A 23,679-nucleotide genomic window follows, 5' to 3' on the forward strand; every position below is an offset into this window, starting at 1 on the left:
TGGGAACTACGCAGACACGACGCTTCTATCACTTACGTCACGATGTTGGCGTCATAATTGATCGAGGTACTAAATCAAAGGCTCAGTTCGTTTTTTCTCGTTACACTCCAAGAAATGAGGGGACTATCTGTATACGGTCAAAATTGGGCCTACCCGATTTTGCTATTTGATCGAGACAAGGGAGTTGCGTCGGGGGTAGCCTTGTAATAAATCAGACCCAAGCTCGAAGATGAGATATCAAACCTAGAGATCGAAGTATATGTTGAGACCGAGGCCAGCAACAATCGAGATCAAGTATGACCGACTTCGAGGGGAGCATAATAACGAAATGGCGAGATATCAGTAATCGGTCGAAGATCACGGCGTGAATCTCGGGATGGATATCTGTGATTGATCAAGGATCATGGCGTGAATCTCGGAACGGACCAAATCAGAAGCGGTTAACTAGTTGTTTATACGATTTCCTTCTGTAATTAGAGACACACCATAATTAGGTTTCCTCTACTATATAAAGAGAAGTTCCAATCATTTGTAGGGCATCATGATTCACTGATAAGAATATACATATATGCTGCTTTTTTTGTCTTACTGTTCATCACTGCTTGTTCCATCCTCTGATGTTCTTATTAACTAACTTCGAGACTATCTCGAATCGAGGTCGAGGCATTGTTTGCAGACCGGTTTGATTTATTTTATTGTCCAATTTATCTATTTAATTCGTTATTTATCAATTGGTGTTGGTTTAAATCACATATCCTTAAAACCATAATATTAGTTTAATTGTTACTCCATTTTTAGGGTAAACACGGTTTGATGTAAACGTGGGTAAATATGATTCACGAACCGAGCTATTAGCACATTAATCTTATCCCTTCATTACATATAATTCCTCTTTTTCCCTTTATGATTTTCTTAGAGTTGTTGAGCGTAGGAAAAAGGATCATTCTCAGAATTGTTTAACAAAGAAAATCAGACGCCCTCCCTAGAGCCAAACTAATCCTTATTCATACATACATAGGCTTCTCTATTATGCCTTATGATCTTTTTTATCCGAATGCGCCCAGTAAAATGCACAATGTTGTTACGACCCCATTTTTCCACCTTAGGATGTCGTGATAGCACATAGTGTCTAAAACTAGGTAAGCCTAATCAACAAGGAAATATTACAGAAATAACGACTAATAAAATGAAATAAAGCTGAAAAGTCTTATAATAACTCCAATGCAAAATCAGAGCACAACATTCCCATAACCCGGTAAAATGGAGTCATAAGCTCTACGGAAATGTACTAAAACCTCTAATGCAATACTGTCTGATAAAAGGATAAACAGTGATAGGAAGATAACTGAAGGTGACTCCGAGGTATGCGATGTCAAGCGGGTATACCTTGAAGTCTCCAGCCGCACAAACATAACTCTCAACAACACGATCAAAAGTACCTGGATCTGCACAAAAATATGCAGAAGTGTAGCATGAGTACACGATAATGGTACTCAGTAAGTATCAAGCCTAACCTCCGTAGAGTAGTGATGAGGTCAGTTCAAGAGACCTACCAGACATAGAAACTTGTACAAGATATAACATAAAACTAACAATGGAAGGATTATAATTTACAACTAACGACGAAGATAAATGAAAACTCAAATGGCAGCAAGAAGTAGACGGGTAATAGAACAACAACATAATCAGAAAATCGCTAGGACATGAACGAACTCAATAAGGAAAATAAATAACAACTTAATTAATCAATTTGTTCTCAACGCATGGACTTGCAACAAGATTTACCCCGTAGTATCACTCCTCGAAATCACAAATCATGATCCACAATTTTCAAATCTTGCACGTATGGCACCTCGTGCCCACAATAACAATCATCTTCACACGACAAAGTCCTCGCGTTGCCATGTACATCGCACTCGTATCAATATCAATTAAGATGATCGAGAGATATATTTAAACACAATAAAACATAATAACAATCTAGAATAAAATGAGACGTCAAATGAGATAATATATTTATTTTAGGATTTAAATAAAGTAAAATAAAGGACAGGTTGTGCAAATAGAGTATTAGATGGGTTTAGTTTAGAAATTAATAAGATACAGTAAAAATATCGTATTTAAACAAAATAAAACCTCGGTTAAATTAACGGGTCAAATATAGAAATTGTTAGAAATAAAATGTGACAACAATTTTAAGTAAAGTAACATTAGTAGGGTGATGAGTAAAATTTGAGAACCCAATAAAGTAAAAATGTAATAACCATTAAAAAATAGTAAAGCACCGAGTGAGATTACGAGTTCTATCCTAAGAGACACATAGAATAAGACATGTTAATAATTTTTTTATTTATAACCGCTATGTTACCAACAACTCAACAGAATATGAGATAATGACCCTACGCAAGTAAATCACCTTGACATTTCAATTTACCAAGTAATAACAGAGGCACATATTAGCACATTAGAGTAACACAACAAACCATGTAGAATGCATGACTCGCACAAAAAGTCACCATCGATCCAATACTGGATTAACAACGGTCAACCAAATATGATCAAATACCAGTGAAATGATTTAAGGAAAAACAATAATCGTCCAACCGATAAACCGTTCCAACATAGAACGCACCATAAGAATAACAATTTAGGATAACTTTACTGTCACAATAGTTACAACATATCAATCCGTTGCGGCATGCAATCCGATCCCACACAATAATAACAATATCTGTCGCGGCGTGCAACCCAATCCCACACGATAATAACAATATCTGTTGCAGCGTGCAACTCGATCCCACTTATATCATACCATCCGTCCTTATCGCTTCATATCATATCTTTTCATATTTTTTCAATACCGTTCCGGCGTGTAACCCGATCCCCAAACAATATGAAATTAGCAAACAAACTACAACCAACAACTACGTATCACAAAATTGAACGAAATAAAGAAACTAGGCAAAGGAGGTCAAGCGGATAAAATAGTTACATGATGACTCACAAAGTCAAATAGCAAGTAATGATGGTTCATAAATAAAGGCACAATTACAAAGAATCAATTAACAATTAAGGCATGTAGCGGATAAGGCATGAATTCAACAAGTAATTATAATTAACAATTACAACAGGTAAGAAGTAAACTTGACAAATAAAAGATAGAACATGTACTAATAACTTCAAGTTAGACACGTAAGAGCAAATTCAACAATGAAAGATATAACATGTTGTGACAAATACAATTAAATGCATGGAAGAAGTCTAGAAGTCTACACCGGTCAAACACCACATATAAACCCGTGTACACACTCATCACCTCGTGTACACGTCTTCCACATAATTCAAATAGTACCATCACCCAAAACCTAAGGGGTAGTTTCCCCCACACAAAGTTAGGTAAGATACTTACCGCAATTAGGCCGATTCATCACTCAAAATAGCTTTTCCTTTTAAAATTCACCTTCGCTCGGCTCAAATCTAACCAAAAATAACTTAATATTAACAAACAATGCAAGAGAAATAAATTTCGGATAGTAAAGTTACGATCTTTAACTAAAATCAAAAGTCAACCCCGGGCCCGCACCTCGGAACTCGACAAATCTTATACATTCCGACAACCTATTCAATTACGAGTCCAACCATACTAATTTCACTCAAATCCGACTCCGAATCAGTGTTCAAAATCCAATTATTCACTTTAGAAAAATTTAGACAAAATCCCCAATTTCTCTTTTAAAATCATCAATCAAATGCCAAAATCAAAATGGAATCATGGAATATAATTAAAACCGAGTCAAAAATACTTACTCCAATCCATATGGTGAAAATCCTCTCCAAAATCGCCCAAATCCAAGCTCCCCAACTCAAAATGTGATAAAATAACAAAAACCCTCAAAATAGAATACTTATAATTCTATCCAGTTACGCGATCGCGAAACACACCTCGCGACCGCGGAGCACAAAATCACTGCCCATGGAAATGATCTACGTGTTCGCGGAAAACACCTCGCGAACGCATACAAAATCTCGCAAACGCGACGAACAACATTCCACCAGCCTCCAATTCCCTTACGCGAACGTGGAACCTTCAACACGAACGCGGACAACAACTAGCTGAACCTTCACGATCGTGTGTCCAGTGTCGCGTCCTCGATGAGCAAAATCACTGAGCTCCCAGAATCACTTCGCGATCGCGGCTTCACCTTCGCGATCGCGAAGAACAACAAGCACACCAGAAACCAGCAACTCTAAACTAGTCCGAAATGATCCAAAACCACCCCCGAAACTCACCCGAGCCCCTCGGGATCCCGCCAAACATACCAACAAGTCCCATAACATAACACGGACCTACTCGAGACCTTAAATCACATCAAACAACGTCAAAACTACGAATCACGCCCCAATTCAAGCGCAATGAACTAATGAACTTTCAACTTCTACAACTCGCGTTGAATCATATCAAATCAACTCGGAATGACCTCAAATTTCGCATGCAAGTTCCAAATGACACGACGGAGCTATACTAACTCCAGAAATCGCAATCCGAGTCCGTTATCAACAAAGTCAATTCCCGGTCAAACCTCTCAACCTTCCAAACCTTAAACTTTCCAACTTTCGCCAAAATGCACCGAATCAACCTACGGACCTCCAAATCCAAATCCGACACATACGCTAAAATCCAAAATCACCATACAAAACTATTGAAATCATCAAAACACCATTCCGGAGTCGTTTACACAAAAATCAAACTTGATCAACTCTTTCAACTTCAAGCTTCTTAGATGAGAATCATCCTTTTAAATAAATCCCGAATCATTTGAATATTGAGTCCGACCACACACGCAAGTCATAATACACAATACAAAGCTACTCGAGACCTTAAGCCACCGAACGGAACGCTAATTCTCAGAACGACCGATCGGGTCGTTACAAATGTAAAGTATGTGATGTCACCCAACAGCAATGCCACAGATTTCTTTAATTCTTTAAATGATACTATCGAACACGATAAGAACACGGAAAAACCTAATAAATCTTTCATCCGACATCTCTTCACATTCATATATATCCGATAAAAATAACTATGAGAATGATAAACTACGGTAAATTGACACACCCATGAAAAACAATGCTCTCATATAAGGTTATTATCATTATGGAATAAATATTCAAATTTAGTGACCAATTTCACTTCCGTTCTAAGCTAGAAACCCAGTTTCCTTTCCACAACCACAACATAGACGATAGGAAAAGGTAACTAAAGTCGTACATAAATAATTCAAAACTGTGCAGCCAGCTCCAAAGCACCAACCATTTTACCCACAATTCTGATCCAATAAAAAACAAAAAGAAGACAAAGGAGCGCAGAACTAAACTTCACCGGAAAGCTCCACAAACAACGCAGAAATTTGAGGAACTATGAAATGTTTGCACAAATAAACAGAGTAATCGCTGATAAAGATGAGAATTGCTTCAGAGAGAACACGGCAGCAACTTGAATGGAGTTTCGTAAGCACGCGTCAACCTGGAGCTAATGGGGGCATCACATGCCCTAATTACTCCTAACACTGACATTGCAAAATTCCGAAATTACCCCTGAGCAGACCAGCAGCTAACCGGAAGCTCCTCAAACTCTCCCTTATTAATAGTGTATGTATGTAACAAAGAAAGGATCATTTGGAGATTGATCAACATAAATCATTGTCATAAAGGAAATTTGGTGTTAACTTTAGCATCCTCATTGGAAAAGGAAGAAAAAGAACGTTTTCTTAATTCAACTCCTTACAGCCAAACTTGCTGTCGTATTACAACAGCATAACTCTGCTATTGCACATGGCAACCAGAAGATAATAGAGAAGACACTAAAAAACTTCGATGTAAATGATATGTAACAAGTACTAACATAAGGCTCATCATTCCATTAACTAGTAAAAGTAACATAAACCACAGGTAGAAAGCAGAAGTACAGAGACAGCAAAAAGGCAACTGGTTCCTAGAGATGGACTCAGGTTGGCCAAGAAAAATGGCAAATTGCTTTTTGCACCGGTTTTAAACATTCCTGCTTTTCCAATATTCTTGTTCTGACTTAAAACAATGTGCCAAATTATCTGTACAAAGCTTTCTTCCTTTTTGCTTCATCAACCTCCCAATTGAAGTTGGGAGTTAGAAAATAAATTTTAAGATATCAAGACTTGATAGTTTTATATTAATATGACAGAGGCAGCAATTCAACTGATACAGGCCCTACATAAGCTACTTACCACAAAATTCCTCTTATACAAGCATTCAATTCAAAGGTTACAGCTTGACTACTGGATCTTATAAGGAAATCTCAATGGAAGCAGGAACAAAATTCCAGCTTCTTTCTTTTTAATAAATATTTTGAGCTTTCAAGGCCTGCAACCTTTGGGTTGAATATGAAAGCAAGCTGATTCACATGTAATATTAAGAACGGAAAAGGGTAAAAAATATCTCTACTATTCGAAAATATTCACTTATACCCTCCGTTATACTATTGGTCCATAATAGCCCCCGACGTCATAAAACTGGTGGAAAAGTACCCCTCTGCCGTTGGGACCTTCCACCATGGCAAAATTATCCCACGTGACCTGACATATGCCGAGGTGGATGCCATGTGGGATGCCACATTGGAAGCAATCCTGGATCTGCAGTGTGTGGGTTCAGGATATATGTGGTCAAAATTAGTGATTTGACGGTGGTGGAAGAATAGGTGTGCATGTGGTAAAGGAGGAGGTGATGTTGGTGGTGGTTGAATGAAGAGGGAGGTAGTGGTGAATGAAAAAGTTGGGAAGGGAGTAAAATGGGATAAGTGCGATGAGGTGGCATGCCACGTGGCATCCACCTCAGCAATATGTCAAGCCACATGGGATAATTTTGCCATGGTGGAGGGTCTTAACGGCAGAGGGGCATTTTTGCACCAATTTTATGACGGCGGCGACTGTTGTGGACCGATAATATAACAGAGGGTATAAGTGAACATTTTATAATAGTATAGGGATATTTTTGACCCTTGTCCGTATTAAGAATGAAAAGGTGGGACTTAGGAAAATTTTAATTTATTATCTAAAAGAACCTATCACGAAAGTTAAAGTGTCCAAAAAATAACATAAAGTACATAAAACCAGCAATTCGACAGAAAAATGTATCAAGCCCACTATTCCTTGGTAAATATACTTGAGTAGATAAATACCATATGGGAAACAAAATATAGCAATTACTTGGGGACAAATATTCACCTTATGCTTTCCCTAATTCTGAAGACTATTTTTAATCAGAACTCTGCAGCCTATTGGCACATGGGGCTTTTCTATATCATTTCCATCACCCACAGTAGAACCATCTCAATTGCTATTTGGGGTGCTCATTGCCTCTTCTACGAACATAAACAAACAGCAAACATAGGAACATACTTGAAATACATTCAAATAAAAAGTTGAGTAAATGCACCAATACCAAACAAATGCTGCCTGACCACATCAAAAGAGTTCCAGCTTCTACTTTATACTGATATATTAGCATCAGATAAAGATGCTAACATTTTCCACCCTTGACCAACAAAGTTTACAATTCAAAGTTATATTACCAGAGTTAGGAACACAGAAACTAATCCAAACCAGCAAGATTTTCAATAGCTTAATCAATTTATAAGGCTTTGTTTGGACATGTAAAACTCAATTTAAGACTAGCTGAAGGAAGATAGAAAGCCAACGTTGAGCTCATTGTCACTCAACTAAAAAGGTCTAACTACTTGCAGATGTCATAAGCATGTCTATGGAGCTTAGGAGACATGTAGACAAGTGAAAGAATTGAGAAAGGGACAACAGTTATGATAGAAGCAAAAGAGAGGAAGGATGCTGCCTCACCGAATGGACTTAATACATGGATAAAGAGATGTCTTTTTTTCCCAAGTGGATAATGCATAAGCAAGTGACATCTCGTCTCATCCCGGTTATGCAGAGTCAGGCTCTGTTGCATCTCAGCTCCACCATGAGAGATGTCAACAAGATACATATTTATCTTTAATTAACCAATTTTACCCATCCTAACAGTATAATCCATTTTGAATAAAACTTAAATATAGGCTGAACCAAAATTTAGTCCTTAGTAGAATATCACTACTCAAGACCTTAAAGATACAACTCTATGCGCAGATATAGTGAAAATAACTTTAAGTTGTAACCATTGAGAGGACGCGACAAGACAAAGTTCAACTGATCAGCAAAGAGGATCATAAGGTTCCAGGTACAGAGGGAAGGAGAAAAAATAAAAGCCAGATCTTTCAACAGAAGTAGAAAACGGTGAACAAATTGTAGTAAGAGCAGACTATCATGGCGCTGCATGGGAAGATACTCATGTTTTGAACAAACTGTGAGGTGCTGTGTAAGGTCAATTAAGTCATTCCAAGGATTATAGATCTTGTTGCATCTGTCACATCACCAGGCCTAAATTACATGCATGTGCTTTTTTCTTTGTCTTTGGTTTTTTTTTTTTTTTTTTTTGAGGGGGGGGGTTGTAGTGGTTGCGCCCAAGCCAGCTTGCATGCACCTGGACTATTCCACCAGGTACCTGCTACGTCTACCAATACAGGTACTGCATAACTCTATGCAACGAGGCCTAAGCAGATCGAAAACAATCACCTAACATGTTCCCTCTGTGCTGGGATTTGAACCCTTGTCTTCCTGCTTTTCATCTCACTTCATGGATCACTAGCCCACACCCTTTGGTGTGACAGCATGCATGTGCTATATGATCGTAACCATTGGCATATTATAGGGTTCAAATGCCACTGCTAGCAGTCTGGGCATAGTATAGAAATGTTCACTATCATTAATGCAATCTACGATTGCCCTTTGCAACAAGGATCTTTATTTCATTTTCATAGTCGCTCATTAAAGAAAGTAATTAGGTTTTCAATCAAAACCACACCTTATATTGGATGGCAAATTTACATGACTATACGGGGATGAAAAAGCCCCTTCATCCCACAGAATGAAGTTTTCCAAGCATTATGTACATATACAAACATTCACATGTCACTTAAAGAAGCTAAACAAACATTACTTTTGCCTTAGATATGCAAAAGCTATTCAACCTTAGACGACTAGCTGCACAAACCAAAACCTATTTGGCAGTAAGCAGGCTGTAATAGTTATTATTAACTCATACACTATGAAAATTAAGAACAACAAAGAGGGCAACGAACCAAGCCATTCTCGTTGCACTCGGGACATCTCCTGAGCTGTGCTTCATCCTCATCAAAATACTTCCTGCTTCCATCACAATTCGAGCAAGGCAAGAACCTCACGTCCCCGCATCCTTCACAAGTATAACCCGGTGGCCTAAGGGGAAGTCCTCTTAACAACTTCGCCAACTCGCCCACTTCGTTCATTTGCTTGATAACTTCAGCTCCTCCAATGTACTTCCCTTTGACGAAAACTTGTGGCAAAGTCACACTCTTTTCGCCCAAAACATTCTGCAATTCTTTCTTATACGCACTGTCCATCGAAATATCCCTTTCGTCGATCTTAACCCTATAACTCTTAAGAATCATCCTCACAGTATAACAATCCTCGAACGTTCTCCGAATCCCACGAAGACTCGTAAAGTAAATTACCACACTGTCCTCCGTTCCAGGCAGGAAAATCCCGAAATCAGAAAATGACGAAACCCTAGAATCGGAATTGAAGGATTTCAAATGCTTCGTAGGGCTTTGAGGTTGTAAATTTGACGGTTTACGTGACTCGAAAAGAGAGCATAGCTTTTTAACGGTACCTTTGAAGGAACTTCCCATTGATCCTATCGATGAACTGTGCAGTTTTTTGACGGAGCCGTTACGTTCGATTGAAGGAGGAGAAGGGTAGAAATATGTGACGGGCTTTTCTGGGAATTCAATTGGGTTAACGGCAGTATGAACCGTCATCGATCGGTTTAGTATCGATGCTTTTAGTTTTTGGATTTCTCTGTGTTCATCGTCCCTAAAACGATCCATTATCACCTGAATTTCTTCGAAATCAATTTCTTTTTCAGGGTTTAGATAATATATTTTTATGGCGTGGATAGGAAGCAATTCTTGAGACAGAATATTGAAATAGAAATCAAAGAAATTGTAGAGAGAGAATCGTAAAATCAAACCGAACATATATGAATAGGCGGAAAAGGGAGCGGATATTTTTTTTTTTTGAAGAAGTGGAAATGAAAATGAAGGTGGGAGAGGGGCGGGGGGGGGGGGGGGGTGGTCGGTGACGGGTCGCTGTCGACGACGACTGTTTAACACATAGTCGCCTTTCCTTTTGTGTATTTTTTCTCTTTTTTGCTTTTATCCTTCCGGAACTTTCTTTCCTTCTTATTTCTTTTGAAAATTTACGAAATATTGGTTTATTTTTGAATTTTTTTTTAAAATCCAAACTAGTATACGTACCCGCGCAATATGAAATATAACATTTCAAAAAGAATATTATATGAAAAATTTAGTAGACACAAAGGAGCATTAAAATGCTACTATTATTTTATGAACATATAAATGTACTGGATATTCATACATTTAAGTCATGAGGAAATAGACTTATCCATTAGAAAACATGTGGTGAAGAAAGAATGTAGTTTAAATATGACACATAGGAAAAAATAATTGTGATTGAACAACATTTATGTTAAAATAACCACATTGTTGTTGCTACATATCATAGCTACTGCTTGCAAAATACTTGGTCCTTAGTCATTCATCATTATTTTTTTGAAGTTCTAGTAGTTGTTGTGATTTTAGCTAAACTTTTAGTCAAATAATGACTTGACAAACAATACCGAAACGGCTAGAGCTAGTATGATACACCCCAAGAAGTTAGCACATTGTGATCATCAAACGCTCATTTGCATTGAAGTTTATAGTAGAACTGTTGGGAAAGCCAAAACATCCCAAAATGTTCGATGTCTTAGGTGATACTGTCTCCATCGGCGAAGCTGAAATGCAAGGCAAAAGGGCAAAAACATTGAACAAATGCATTCATACATCGACTTTTAAAACTTTGGACAATATGATTTATGCATCCTATACATTATAGAACCAGTAAAAAGACAGTTAAAGAACGTCATACCAGCAATAGTTAAATTGGTTCTTGTTCCGAAGGAAACTTGAGGTTTTAGATGAGCTAGGAGGCAATCCTTTAGAACTGATCGTATAAAATAAGATGAATTAGTAATGAACTTAACTTTAAAAAAGGCTAGCACCAACCAATAAGTATGGTCATAATATTTTCAAAACTAACCTAAAATAACTACTTAAAAATATTTAATGTCCACATTGTTTCAATGAAATATTTATGTCAAGATCGGCACAATAACAACAATCATTCAAAATGCGAAAATCTCACTTCATAAGGTGTAAGCTTTAGAACATAAGTAAAAACCCAACAATAGTAAAGTAGTTCAATTGAAGTGAATCAAAATTACTCATATGAACCTCAATGTTATCGATGATTTATTTTATACCTCCGAAATTAGAAAATGTTGATATTCATAAAATACTTGACTTCATGGGGTTGATCTTCACTTTGGGGCTAGCAGATACAAATATCTTATCATGAGTCGATTTCAACAGAACAACCTTCATGTTGGTAGCCTTGCACGAGATAATTTCGAGAATGCCAAATGCCTCCTTCATTGACGTTTCTGAAAGATGAAGCGAATAGTCAACGGATTCGTTATTAGCTGAAAATTAGCAGGAATCACCGGAGAATTGATTTTCATTTGAAGAAATTTGGCATTTGAATCCTTTCTATCATCCGTAATCACAAGATATGAAAGTTCCTTATGTTTGAAGTGCACCATGGTAGCTTGAAATCAAAATTAAGATGTAACTCTCCAGAACTGCGAGCGAAAAGAAAATGGGAGTAATAAAATAAATAATACTACGTTGCCAAAAACAAACGATGTAGCTGCAAAATATAAATTTCTTGTCACAACGCGCAAAGCTATGAAAAACATAATGAAATAAATTCAAAGTTGAGGTAAAAAAAAATTAATACCTGTATAAATATACAAAGAATCTGGACCTGTGTTTTGTATATATTGTAGTTTCATAGGTCATCTTTTGAAAGGTTCAAGCAGATCGTGGTTTTAACATTCCTGCAGAGAAATATAAATTTTTTAGTTAGGGGCGCGCAAAGCTATGATGAATAGAATGATAGAAAATTAGAATGGTGTTCAAAAGAATATATGTATTAATATACAAATAATATGGACCTGATGCTTGTATATATCATAGTTCAAAATTCCTCTTTCCAAAGACACAAACGGATCGTGATTTCAATGTGTCTGCGGAGATTTATGATTGTTTTATTTGGGACGCACAAAGTTGTAGAAAGCACAATAGCAGATATTCATAACTGAATAAAAATGCCTATATGTATAAATGTTTTAATAATCTGGACCTGATTTCTGAACTTATTGTAGTTGCAGAAGCTATTTTTCCAAAGGCACAAGTGGATCGGCTTTTTGACGCGTCTGCAAAATAATATAAATTTTTCGTGAAGTCACTTAAAGCTGTAAAAAGCAGAATGAGCTGCAGCTATTGTAGATTGCAAAATGGGAAACCACTTCAACTCCTGCTCCACCAATACATTTAAAAATAATAGGAAAAGGGAGAAAGGGGTTGTGGGAGGCGAGGTAGGAAAATTAGAATTCAACCCAGATGCTTGAGTCACCATTACCTAACATTCCCCAAATGATTTCCTCACTATTTCCTACAACACAAAGTGAACATGATACGTAGTTTCAAGGGTTAGTTGCATATAAAGTTAGCGTCGATAACAAGCATTAAGTACTTGACCAATATAAATTTTGAAAAACTACTTACACCATCAACAGAGGCTTCAGGTGGTCCTTTAAATTAATTTAAGGCCCCTTCATTTAGCCGTCTATAACCTTGTCAGGTGCTATCAAGTGAGGCTGGTAACCATATGCCTCTGACTTAGATAACGGCGAAAAGGCAATAATACAGGCTAATAGGAATACTTTATTATATGGCCATCACCATTTTGTAGGGGAAAAAATGTTACTGATCAGCACAATGTTCCATTGAATAAGCAGTTGTATTACTGCCACCAACCATCTTGACATATGTGCGAGCAAGATTCACCTTAGGTACGGAAGGGACATAACCTGAATTTTAACTTTATGACTGCATATTTTAGCGAGAAACCTATTATATTTTAAAAATAGAGATTGAGAATAATTACCGATTTTGTAAGGATGCATCCGCAGTTGAGGCAAGGAGTATAGTGGACTGTAAGAATCAAGAAAATGCGGATAAACAGTTAAGGCAACTGAGTGACAGTTTTTTATTTGAGATACACGTAAAAAATAATGTATTTGAACCTCTTGAGGAAGCATTAGTGTATCGTAAATGTCACGCCCCAAAAATCGAGGAGCGTGATCGGCACTCAACCGAGTGAATCCGACCGAGCAAGTCTGTTAGATTTTATTCTATCCAAACTCATCCACAAATGGAGATAATACATATTTTTATTAATTAGACAAAATAGTGTTCACGTACAATACCAAATCATTTCCAAAAGTTTCATCATTTTTAAAGTCTCAATGGACAAGTAATACAACCACAACATAACATATTTTGTCTTCCCAAGCACCAATACACAACCCACACTATGTCTACGGAGCCTTTATAGATAAAGATGAGTACAATGATAATGCTAGCAACAAGGCCCCGGCTATACCTCAAACAGAATACACAAAGAACAAAAGATACATGACCCCGGGATGAAGTGAGGCTCACCAAGTCAGCTGGGAAGAAGGTGTGCTGCTATCACTGATCAATATCTCCTGCTGTGGAACCACCTGCATCCATTTAAAGATACAGCGCCCCCGGCAAAAGGGACATTAGTACCGTCGAATAGTACTAGTATGAAAACTAAACACTAATTTAAGAATTCAGAAATACAAGATGAATATGATGAACCGGTGCAGCAATAGAATAATATAGATAACCCTTTAAACCACAAAGCGGCCCCGCCGCCTTACCCGATGTATGCAGGTGGAGGTGTACGTACAATACCACAACTCTAATCAAGCGGCCCTGCCGCCTCACCCCAATGTATGCAAGTGGATGTATAACCACAGTACCAAGAACCTACACAAAGCGGCTATGCCGCCTCACCCCCAATGTATGCGGGTGAAAATGCATCAACGATACCAATACCAATACAAAGCGGCTATGCCGCCTCACCCCAATGTATACGGGTGGTGGTGCCACACCAATACCAAAACTATACACAAAGCGGTCGTACCGCCTCACCCCAATGTAAGCAGGTGGAGGTGCAGTCCCACAATACCATAATCCCCACACAAAGCGGTCATGCCGCCTCACCCCAATATATATGCGGGTGGAGGTGTATCACAATCACAATCTCTATATCATAATCCCTACACAAAGCGGTCATGCCGCCTCACCCCAATGTATGCGGGTGGAGGTGTATCACAATCACAATCTCTGTACCACTTGGCATAATAACTTTCACATAAATCACGACTAGAAATTATAACATGTGGATACATAATCCATAGTTTGGGACATATCCTCAATTTATAATGCAATATTATAAGATCATTGGAAGCACGAATTAAATATATATCTTCATCACAAAACTTATCGGAATACTCCGTTTATAATCAACATCTCGGAACTTACAAGGATATTGAAAATTCTAATTCTTAAAGAAGAGTTTAGTCAATATACCTCACTTGAGCTTCCTTACACTCTAAATGTTCCGAAATTCTTAGCAACTTCAATCTATTGTAGAAATATAACAAATTGAACCAAAAATTAGGGAGATGCTCATGGTTCTAGTTCATTTGAGCATTTTATCAAACACTAAGTGTGGATTAAGGTTCAAGGCCCTTTTTATGGAGGATTCCATCATCCCACAACCCAATCTTTACTATTTTTAGCTCAATAATCTTCCTACACCCTTTGATAACACATGCATGCAAAATAAACAACCCTCTTGCCCAGAAATTATCTTGCTAATTATCCATTTCTATCCAACATTCGAAAGTGAGGGTTAGGGTATAGAATCTTACCTCTAGGATGAAGACCTAGTGAGTTTCCCTTCTTAATCTTCCAAAACTTAAGCAAGAATTGAAAAACAATTATTGAAGAACTCTTTTTCACTCTAGGGCACTCTCTCTCACTCTAAAATATCAGATTATAGCTCAAAAATAGCCCAAAGAGTATATTTAACAAAATAGGGTCGGGTTTTAAAAACCCATAAATGGAGCTCCGGAACGATTCTGCGGTCGCATATGCGACCGCATAACGGATATGCGGACCGCAAAATGGTCGCATAATTACAGACCAAACGACCAAAATAATTTGTCCATGTATGCGGTCACTATGCGGTCCGCATAACTGTTATGCGATCGCATAATGCACCGCATAATAGTTATGCGGTCGCACAGTCGACCGCATAATTGCCCCCAGACTGGCCATTCTCCTGCTCACTTCTGCGGCCATTATGTGGCCCGCAGAGTGATTCTGCGGTTGCATATTGGACCGCAAAATTATAATTTTTCGCCAAAAATTTTCCTTTTGATTCTCGTGCATTGTTCAACCCAAAAAGTCCGAGCCACGAAACATTATTTTCTTTTGCAAAATTCTACGGGGCCTTATAGTAAACTCGTGCGCAACCCCTATGAAAGCAGTAAAAAGAACAACTAATAGAAACCTAAGTTCGATAAGACAGCCTGCTAAGATAAACACATGAAAAATAATTACCATTTGGCTTAGCAAATTCTACAAAAACAGAAGTTCGAAGGACAAATCCTTCTCAATCTAATAAAAGTTTTATTGTAAAGGTAAAAAGTAGAAAGCTCGATTGTTTTTTCAACAGTTTCACTTCCGCAACGAGGTGTTGTGAAAGTATGGTCATAGTCTAGTATCACCTATTGCAAAGGTTTATTGCAGAAACCCAAAAAGAAAAATTAAAAATAGGCAAAAAGGAGTTGGAAAAAGAAAGAAAAGAGTAAGCAAGTAAACATTATGAAAGTACTCACCTTTATCATATAAAACAAAACAAATACATTTTCTCTGGTCAAGAACCATACTATCAACTTAAATAAATTTAAATATTGTAGTGGAGTCGCAAGCCATGTCGAAAGGCATAAATTTTATCATTTAATTTCTTTTATTGAAAGCTTGCTAATATTCAGAGGTCTAAAGCCACCGACATCCTTTTCCAGAATGATTTCACCTAAAACTATCTTTTTATTAATATTTTTTGGTAATGGAAGTTGTACCACTATACCCATATATCTATAGCAATGCACAAAGTGATTTTAATTAACTTTTATTTGTTATGCATCATTTGATATTCTGCCCAACAATTGCTCATTAATAATATACTTGCAAAACATTAGCAATAAGCCAAAACTGGAAATCCTTACTGAACGAAAAAGAGAAAAAGAGAAGAGAAGAAACATGTAAGCAGCAATTAGGTAAAATTTCCAGCTATTTGATGATACTAATAAAACATGTAACATCAATTCACAAGATGAACTTCTAAATCAGTATTTGGTCGATATATCCCTTTACTGTTGCTAATGGTGAAAGTAATTTAAAATTTATTTTTTCTTTAAACAATGCACAGGACAGGCATCTTAGAGATCAGAGTCACAAACATCAAAAAGCTATTAGGCCCGCTTGGGAACAGAAAGGGAAGGCGGACGACACAGTTGCACCATATATGGTAGCAGAGAATACCTTTAAAAAAAATATGGCTCAGAATCGAACTCTAGAAAGCGTGCAACATCTATAGAATTCTCAAATAGAATGTACACTGGAAGTTGGTTCAAGCTTCCTACATTAGATCTCCAAATGAACTAGTCAATAGAATAGTCAAACTAAACAGGATTAGCACTTCAACACCACAAAACCAATAAATCCAGCTCATATAACACATGTAATGGTTGAATAAATAATAACACACCAAGAGGAATGCCAATTTTTTCAGCAGCATTAGGAAGAGTCCAATATCGATCAACTGTCCCAAAAGATAAATTTGGGTTTCAGTATCTGTTGAAGAAAATATATAAGAAAGTGCATTTTCAACACACAAAAAAAGCTCGCAAAAAGTTCAAATTTGGGTGAACAAATAACTAAACTTCATAAAATGCTTCTCTTATAATTTTGATCATAATGAAGTATAGTACTCACGTTATTGAGAGTTCTGTGAAAAAGGAACTTGTGCATACGCAAGTCGGTGTGGAGAAACCACAAATTCGACCTGCCAAAGGTGACTATCAGTAAAGTATTAAGAGGGAACAAATACAGATATTGTATCAGATAATTTATTAGCTCAGAGTAAGTCAAAATAGTAAAACATAATGTTGATGAGATAATAGATAACCATACCAATTGAAGCTTTCAACTATTGTTTCTTAAGCTTATTTCCAGTATGGTTTAGAAAAGACAGGAGGACGAGAAGCACATAAGTTATGAACTTTCAGATCAAATTTGCTTTCATTCTCCAAGTAAATATGAAAAACTTCTTTGTAAACTACATTTGTTGCTTCATTTGAAATTTTTCCATCATCATCATAAACCAAAATCCTTAATCCCTTTCTGTTTGTAACTCGTGATAGAGCAACATAAAGCTGCCCATGTGTGAAGACTAGTTTTTTCAAATATAACCCAACATGAGATAAACATTGTCCTTGACTTTTATTTATAGTCATGGTAAAAGATACAACTATTAAATATTGTCTTCGCTGGAACTTAAAAGGTATTCTTGTATCAGATGGAGTCAACGACATTCTCGGAATGAACGCCTTTTGTCCAGCCATATTTCCCGATTAAACTTTTGCTTAACCCGATTTTCAAGTCTAGTGAGGATTAATCTTGTTCCGTTACATAGCCCTGAAGATTGGTCTATATTTCTCAATAACATCACTGGGACACCCACTTTCAAAGTGACAACATGATTTGAAATTCCAGAATACTTAACAGTGTTTAGGAATTCAGGTGTATATACGTGTTCCAAACCTGTAAAAGCATCGTCTGACATGCAGATTGTATCGGAACTCAAAAGTGTTTTTGGTTGACTTTGGTTTAGTGAAACCATGTGTTCGTTGATTGATTCAACCATGTCAAGAGTGGGAGCAAGAATTCCTCTTTGTTGTAGGCATGTTATATCATTGCAATGACTTAAAAAATTTGGATATGTACTTTCCACAATTGCAGAAATTGGATCACCACAATTATTTTTGATAAGATCATCAGGGATATAAACTTTTTCAATACCATCAATAGAATTTCCAATCATACCATCACCAATTGCTAAAATCCATCAGAAAATTATCTTAGATCATTTAAATGTGAATCCACCTGATTTCCTTCCAACCTCATATTTTTTGTTAGCTTTAAGACATGACAGTGATTCCACAAATATGAAGAATTAAGGCCAGTATTAACAATATCTTGTCTAGTACCTTTTGGAATGACCGGAAGTATTTGTCTGAAGTCACCACCAAGAACAACCATTTTTTCTCCAAATGGTCGATCCAAATTGGATGCATCTTTAAATATAAGAATATCTCTTAGAGTTCTGTCTAGAGCTTCAAAACAATATCTATGCATCATTGGTGCTTCATCCCAAATAATTAACTTTGTCTTGACAATCAATTTTGATAGAGGAGTACTGTCACGACCCAAAATCCACTAAAAATCGTGATGGCGTCTAACACCGCCGTCAGGCCAATCAGCAGTGATTGATCAACTTAATTACTCATTTTAGTACTTTGAAATCATAATTTTCATTAATAAGACAATATGTAATGGAATTCACAGGGTAAAATGATAATACTACGTGAACTACAATAATGAACAACCCATAAGAACCCCCAAAACCCGATGTCACAAGTACATGAGCATAAACTAGGAAATATAATAAAATACAATATTTGTCTGGAATACAAATTAGATAGGAGAATATAAATAACTGTGATGGAGACTCTATGTTTCTACTAATTTCCATATTTAAATCCATATATAAACCATGTATTTAACTTGTAATAGGTGGGAATCACTTACCTTGTGTTGCTTGATGAAAATCCCCTCAAAATGGCTCCCCAGATTCGGCCAACCCAAGTGAATAATGAAAGAAGAAGGGCCAAATCACGTTCTTAAAACAACTCTGCCCAGCGACATTTCGCATCTGCGGAGCCAATGGCCGCTTCTGCGGCACAAAGTCTGCTTCTGCGGAATTCGACAACTTCTGCAGCACAAAGTCTGCTTCTGCGGAATTCGACCGCATCTGCTGTCCCAGTCTTTCCCAGCAAAATCCGTATCTGCACTTCATTGGTCGCATATGCGATCACGCAGGTGCGGAAATTTCTTCGCACCTGCAGCCTCTGCCCAATTCACTCCCAGTCGCTTCTGCGGCGTGGTCCTCGCTTTTGTGACCCAGCTTCCGCAGAAGCGATCGCACCAGCAACCAGAAAAATCCCAACATTCCTTTAGTCCAAAAATCGATCCGTTAACCATCCGGAATCCACCCGAGGCCCCTGGGACCTCAACCAAATATACCAATAAGTCCTAAAACATCATACGAACTTAGTCGAGGCCTCAAATCATGCCAGACAACGTCAGAATTACGAATCATGCCTCGAATCAACTTATAAATTTCAAATTTCCAAATTCTACGTCTTGTGCTGAAACGTGCCAAATCAATCCGGAATAAATTCAAATTTCGCACACGAGTCATAAATGACATAGTTAAGCCATTCCAAGTCTCGGAACCCCAAACGGACATCGATAACACCAAAGTCCACTTCAAATCAAACTTATGAAGTTCTTTAAACTTTCAAACATACGCCCAAGTCCAAAATTATCATACTAACCTGTTGGAACCTTCAAATCCCGATTCCGAGGTCGTTTACTCAAAAGTCAAACCTTAGCCAATTCTTCCAACTTAATGCTCTTGAAATTAGAATTTTCTTTCCAAATCAACTCCGAACTTCCCGAAGTTCAACTCCGACCACACGTACAAGTTATAATACCTGAACTGAAGCTACTCAAGGCCTCAAACCACTAAACGATGCACTAGAGCTCAAAACAACCGGTCGGGTCGTTACATTCTCCTCCACTTAAATGTACGTTCGTCCTCGAACGTGCTAAGGACTGCTCCGGAGTTGTCCAAAATAACTGTTTAAAACCTCGTGCACCTAACCGCGCCACCATAACGTAGTTGAACATATTAGCTCGAGTCAGACTGAAGACCCCCCCCCCCCCTTTTTTTTTTCTTTAGTCAATAAGCCTTAGAACCAAATTCCAACCTCCGAATTTCTCTACAAGACCTGATTCTAACATACGAACAGCGTATCAATCACTACACACTGTACCAAAACATGATCATGCACCCATGCTGAAATCATACCATGAACAACATAAGTCGGTTGCCCATAATAACATCATCCGACCATACTAGCTGAAATTTCACTAATCTGATGGCCGCAATACATCTCATGATGCATATAAGTCCTGTTCCAACTTTTCAAATACTGCCACGATGTAAGAGATGTGCAAAAATTAATAACAACCTGCCGAATCAACAAATCATGGAGTCTCTCCTCCTGACAAGGACTATTACCTCATTCTGAACTGAATAATGATATTTGCTCTTAAATATACCTTATATTAATCTGATTGCACTAATTTCAGGTCCAATAATCTCATCTCACCCAGTACAAGCTGCTCAGGCAATAAGCCATCTCAAACACTGCAAAAAATATCATATGACGCCATCAACGCGCCAACAAGCTACAAACTCGAATATGACACATAAAGAGGAATGAACTCTAGAAAAAGAACTACCCGGCCCGCCTAACGAGTAAAACGGCCGAAGGGATGCTATGAACCTTTCTTAGAGAATGAGAAACAAAGCACATAAAATAAGTGTAAGGAACAAGGCCCAATATCTCACTGCTGCGTCGTGCAACCCGATCCAATATGATACTGTTGCGGCGTGCAACCCGATCCACACAACATGCCCGTGGCAGCGTGCCACCCGATCCAAACAATATACCCGTGGCGGCGTGCCACCCGATCCGCACATAACAAGTAACACACACATCAAGCCATAACCCTTACAATTACGAAATGCCCGAATATCGACCACAAGCATGCCAAGTGCATAATACAAATCCTGGGGAGACGGATAGCGCCATACGCTCGAAACCCAAGCACAACTAAGGTGCAATAAATGACCTGCATCTCGAGAGCCATCCTGATCATATAACACCACAAGCTACACGGGACCCCAACACATATGCGAATAATCAAGCCGTCTCAATCCGAAATAACTCCCTCAGTTCATAACCAAAGGAATAGAACGCCTTCCAAGCATAAACTCTCACATTAACGATATTACCAAAACTCCCCGTACTTGGTTTCAATCTTTAACAATTGAGTGACTAACATGTCACACTTATACAAATCTCCCCGTGGGGGTACGCTCCCATGACCTTTCACACCAGGTAGCAAAGTCCTCCATACCACCAACCGTACTAATTCTGTAAAGCAAATCAATACACAAAGCCTCTTACACAGGACACCGTTCTCAGGTGACACTAAGATAATGCTAGCTTACTCTGAACTTCCGAATCCTTTCCCCCGCTCCTCCGAGCTCAGGACATTCTCATCAAAACTGAACCGAAATCTTGATCCTCAACCTCCAATTTCCATAACTGCAGAAAAATGCAAACCTTAAGTTGTGGTCTAAATCGCCAAACTCTTTCGCGATCCATTTACACATAACAAGGCCATTTAAATCAAATACTTCACAATCAATCAAATTATGGTGGCTGCCAATCCCGCACGTATAACCACAAACCACCTGTATAACTTAACACGCCGAAGGAACTGATCATTGCCACAATTATGCTGATTCAAACCATTATTAACCGACCCACCTTCTTTCAATTTACTCTCGACTTGACTTAGCAATACTAGTAGCTCCATTCAAAAATGTAACGAACCAAATCCACACTCATCCCAAGTGACCCGGTGTCACAAGTGCATGAGCATAAACTAGGAAATATAATAAGATATAATATCTGTCTGGAATACAAATTAGACATGAGAATATAAATAACTCTGATGGAGACTCTGCAGGCTGCAGATCGTAACATGGAATGCATCTCACGGTAAAGTCCTAGCAATAGCCGCGCCTCTGCGCCCAAAAGACCACCAGACATATATATACCTACACAATAAGTGCAGCAAGTGTAGCATGAGTACGTAAATCAACACGTACCCAGTAAGTATCTAGCCTAACCCCAGAGAAGTAGTGACAAGGGGTCGACAGCGATACTTATAGTGGTCCAATAAGACAGATACAGTAGAAGTAAACAGATATAAGCCAGAGTAAATAAACGAAACAACAAGTATAAATACGTAGTAAATTCTCCTCTCAACAATAACTCAAGCTCTCAGCTAGTAGTTACCTCCTCAATCGGAGTATATATAGATATAACGGACCTCACCAGATGGGTCGTCACAGTTCAAATTAGGAAAACTCCCAGATATACTGGCCTTTTGTCAATTATTACGCACGATTTCATAAAAGTATTTTATAGATATGCCGAGGCGTACGGCCTGATCCCATCATAATATGTGCACTGGCGATGGTCGAATGACACGAACCATAGATACATCTATTATATTGCCGAGACGAATAGCCCGCTCCCATGAGAGTGTGATACAAGTCCTGCCGAGGCAAACGGCCCGATCCCTTTATAATGTGCGCACTGCCGAGGGTCGAACGACATGAACCATAGATGTATCTATTATACTGCCGATGCGCACGGCCCGATCCCATTAGAATAAGAAGATTTAACGGGTCCTTGACCCCACTCACGAATAGACGTGTGAGTTATAAAATTTTAAGGAAACCTTTCGATGAAAATGCATAACGCGGGAGAAATTCGTAAGAGGAGTACAGTTATTTCGCGGCTAATCATGAAGCCCGTCGAATCTCTACAATAGCAAGTCTATTACTCTACACAAGTCTAGTCTCAAGTCGCAACATAAAATAAAGGAATTTAATAGGCAAGAGACAACTCAAGTAAGTACAGTTATAGCATGGCGGGAGCCTAAGTCTACCCGGACATAACATAAATCTAGTTACGTACGGATTCTCGTTACCTCGTGCGTACATAGCCCCTGCAACAAGTATCACATATCAAATACATCACCTAGGGGTGGTTTCCCACTCACAGAGTAAGACATGAGACTTACCTCGCTCCAAAGTTCCATAACCGGCTCAAACGCCACTCAAACATCTCAAACCGATGCCCGTTTATCCAAAACTGGTCAAACAGTGTACAAACCAATAAAACTGTACTCTAATATTCATAATAAATCAATCCATAACAATTCCCAACTTCGCTCGAAAAGTAAATAAAATCCACCCTCGGGCCCACGCGCCCGGATTCCAAAATTGTTTGAGTTACCCATAATAATTCGAACTCAAATATATGATTTATTCCCAATTCCATGTCCAGTTTCGTGGTCAAAATCCAATAATACCAAATTCTAGATTTCCTACCAAAATCCCAAATTTCTACTAATTTCCATGTTTAAATCCATAT

At 38.0% G+C, this 23,679-nt stretch overlaps 2 protein-coding genes and 1 long non-coding RNA gene across 3 annotated transcripts; all 3 read right to left on the minus strand.

The window, feature by feature from the left end:
* Window positions 1–8,927: 8,927 nt before the first annotated feature.
* LOC104104162 (uncharacterized) lies at window positions 8,928–10,231 on the minus strand. The gene has a single exon (XM_009612168.4). The coding sequence runs from the start codon at window positions 10,157–10,159 to the stop codon at window positions 9,197–9,199; it is 963 nt and encodes a 320-aa protein (XP_009610463.1). The 5' UTR covers window positions 10,160–10,231; the 3' UTR covers window positions 8,928–9,196.
* Window positions 10,232–10,635: 404 nt separating this feature from the next.
* On the minus strand, window positions 10,636–12,770 carry LOC117278723 (uncharacterized). The gene is made up of 2 exons (XR_011408132.1): window positions 12,259–12,770; window positions 10,636–12,141 (listed from the first exon to the last, which is right to left on the minus strand). It is a non-coding gene; the product is annotated as an uncharacterized lncRNA (long non-coding RNA).
* Window positions 12,771–17,475: 4,705 nt separating this feature from the next.
* Window positions 17,476–18,670, minus strand: LOC138892589 (uncharacterized). The gene is made up of 3 exons (XM_070176325.1): window positions 18,520–18,670; window positions 18,074–18,367; window positions 17,476–17,702 (listed from the first exon to the last, which is right to left on the minus strand). Exons 1-3 carry the CDS (start codon window positions 18,668–18,670, stop codon window positions 17,476–17,478), a joined length of 672 nt encoding a protein of 223 aa, XP_070032426.1.
* Window positions 18,671–23,679: the final 5,009 nt, after the last annotated feature.

The sequence above is a fragment of the Nicotiana tomentosiformis genome, chromosome 5 (genome assembly GCF_000390325.3).
Source record: "Nicotiana tomentosiformis chromosome 5, ASM39032v3, whole genome shotgun sequence".
NCBI lineage: Eukaryota > Viridiplantae > Streptophyta > Magnoliopsida > Solanales > Solanaceae > Nicotiana > Nicotiana tomentosiformis.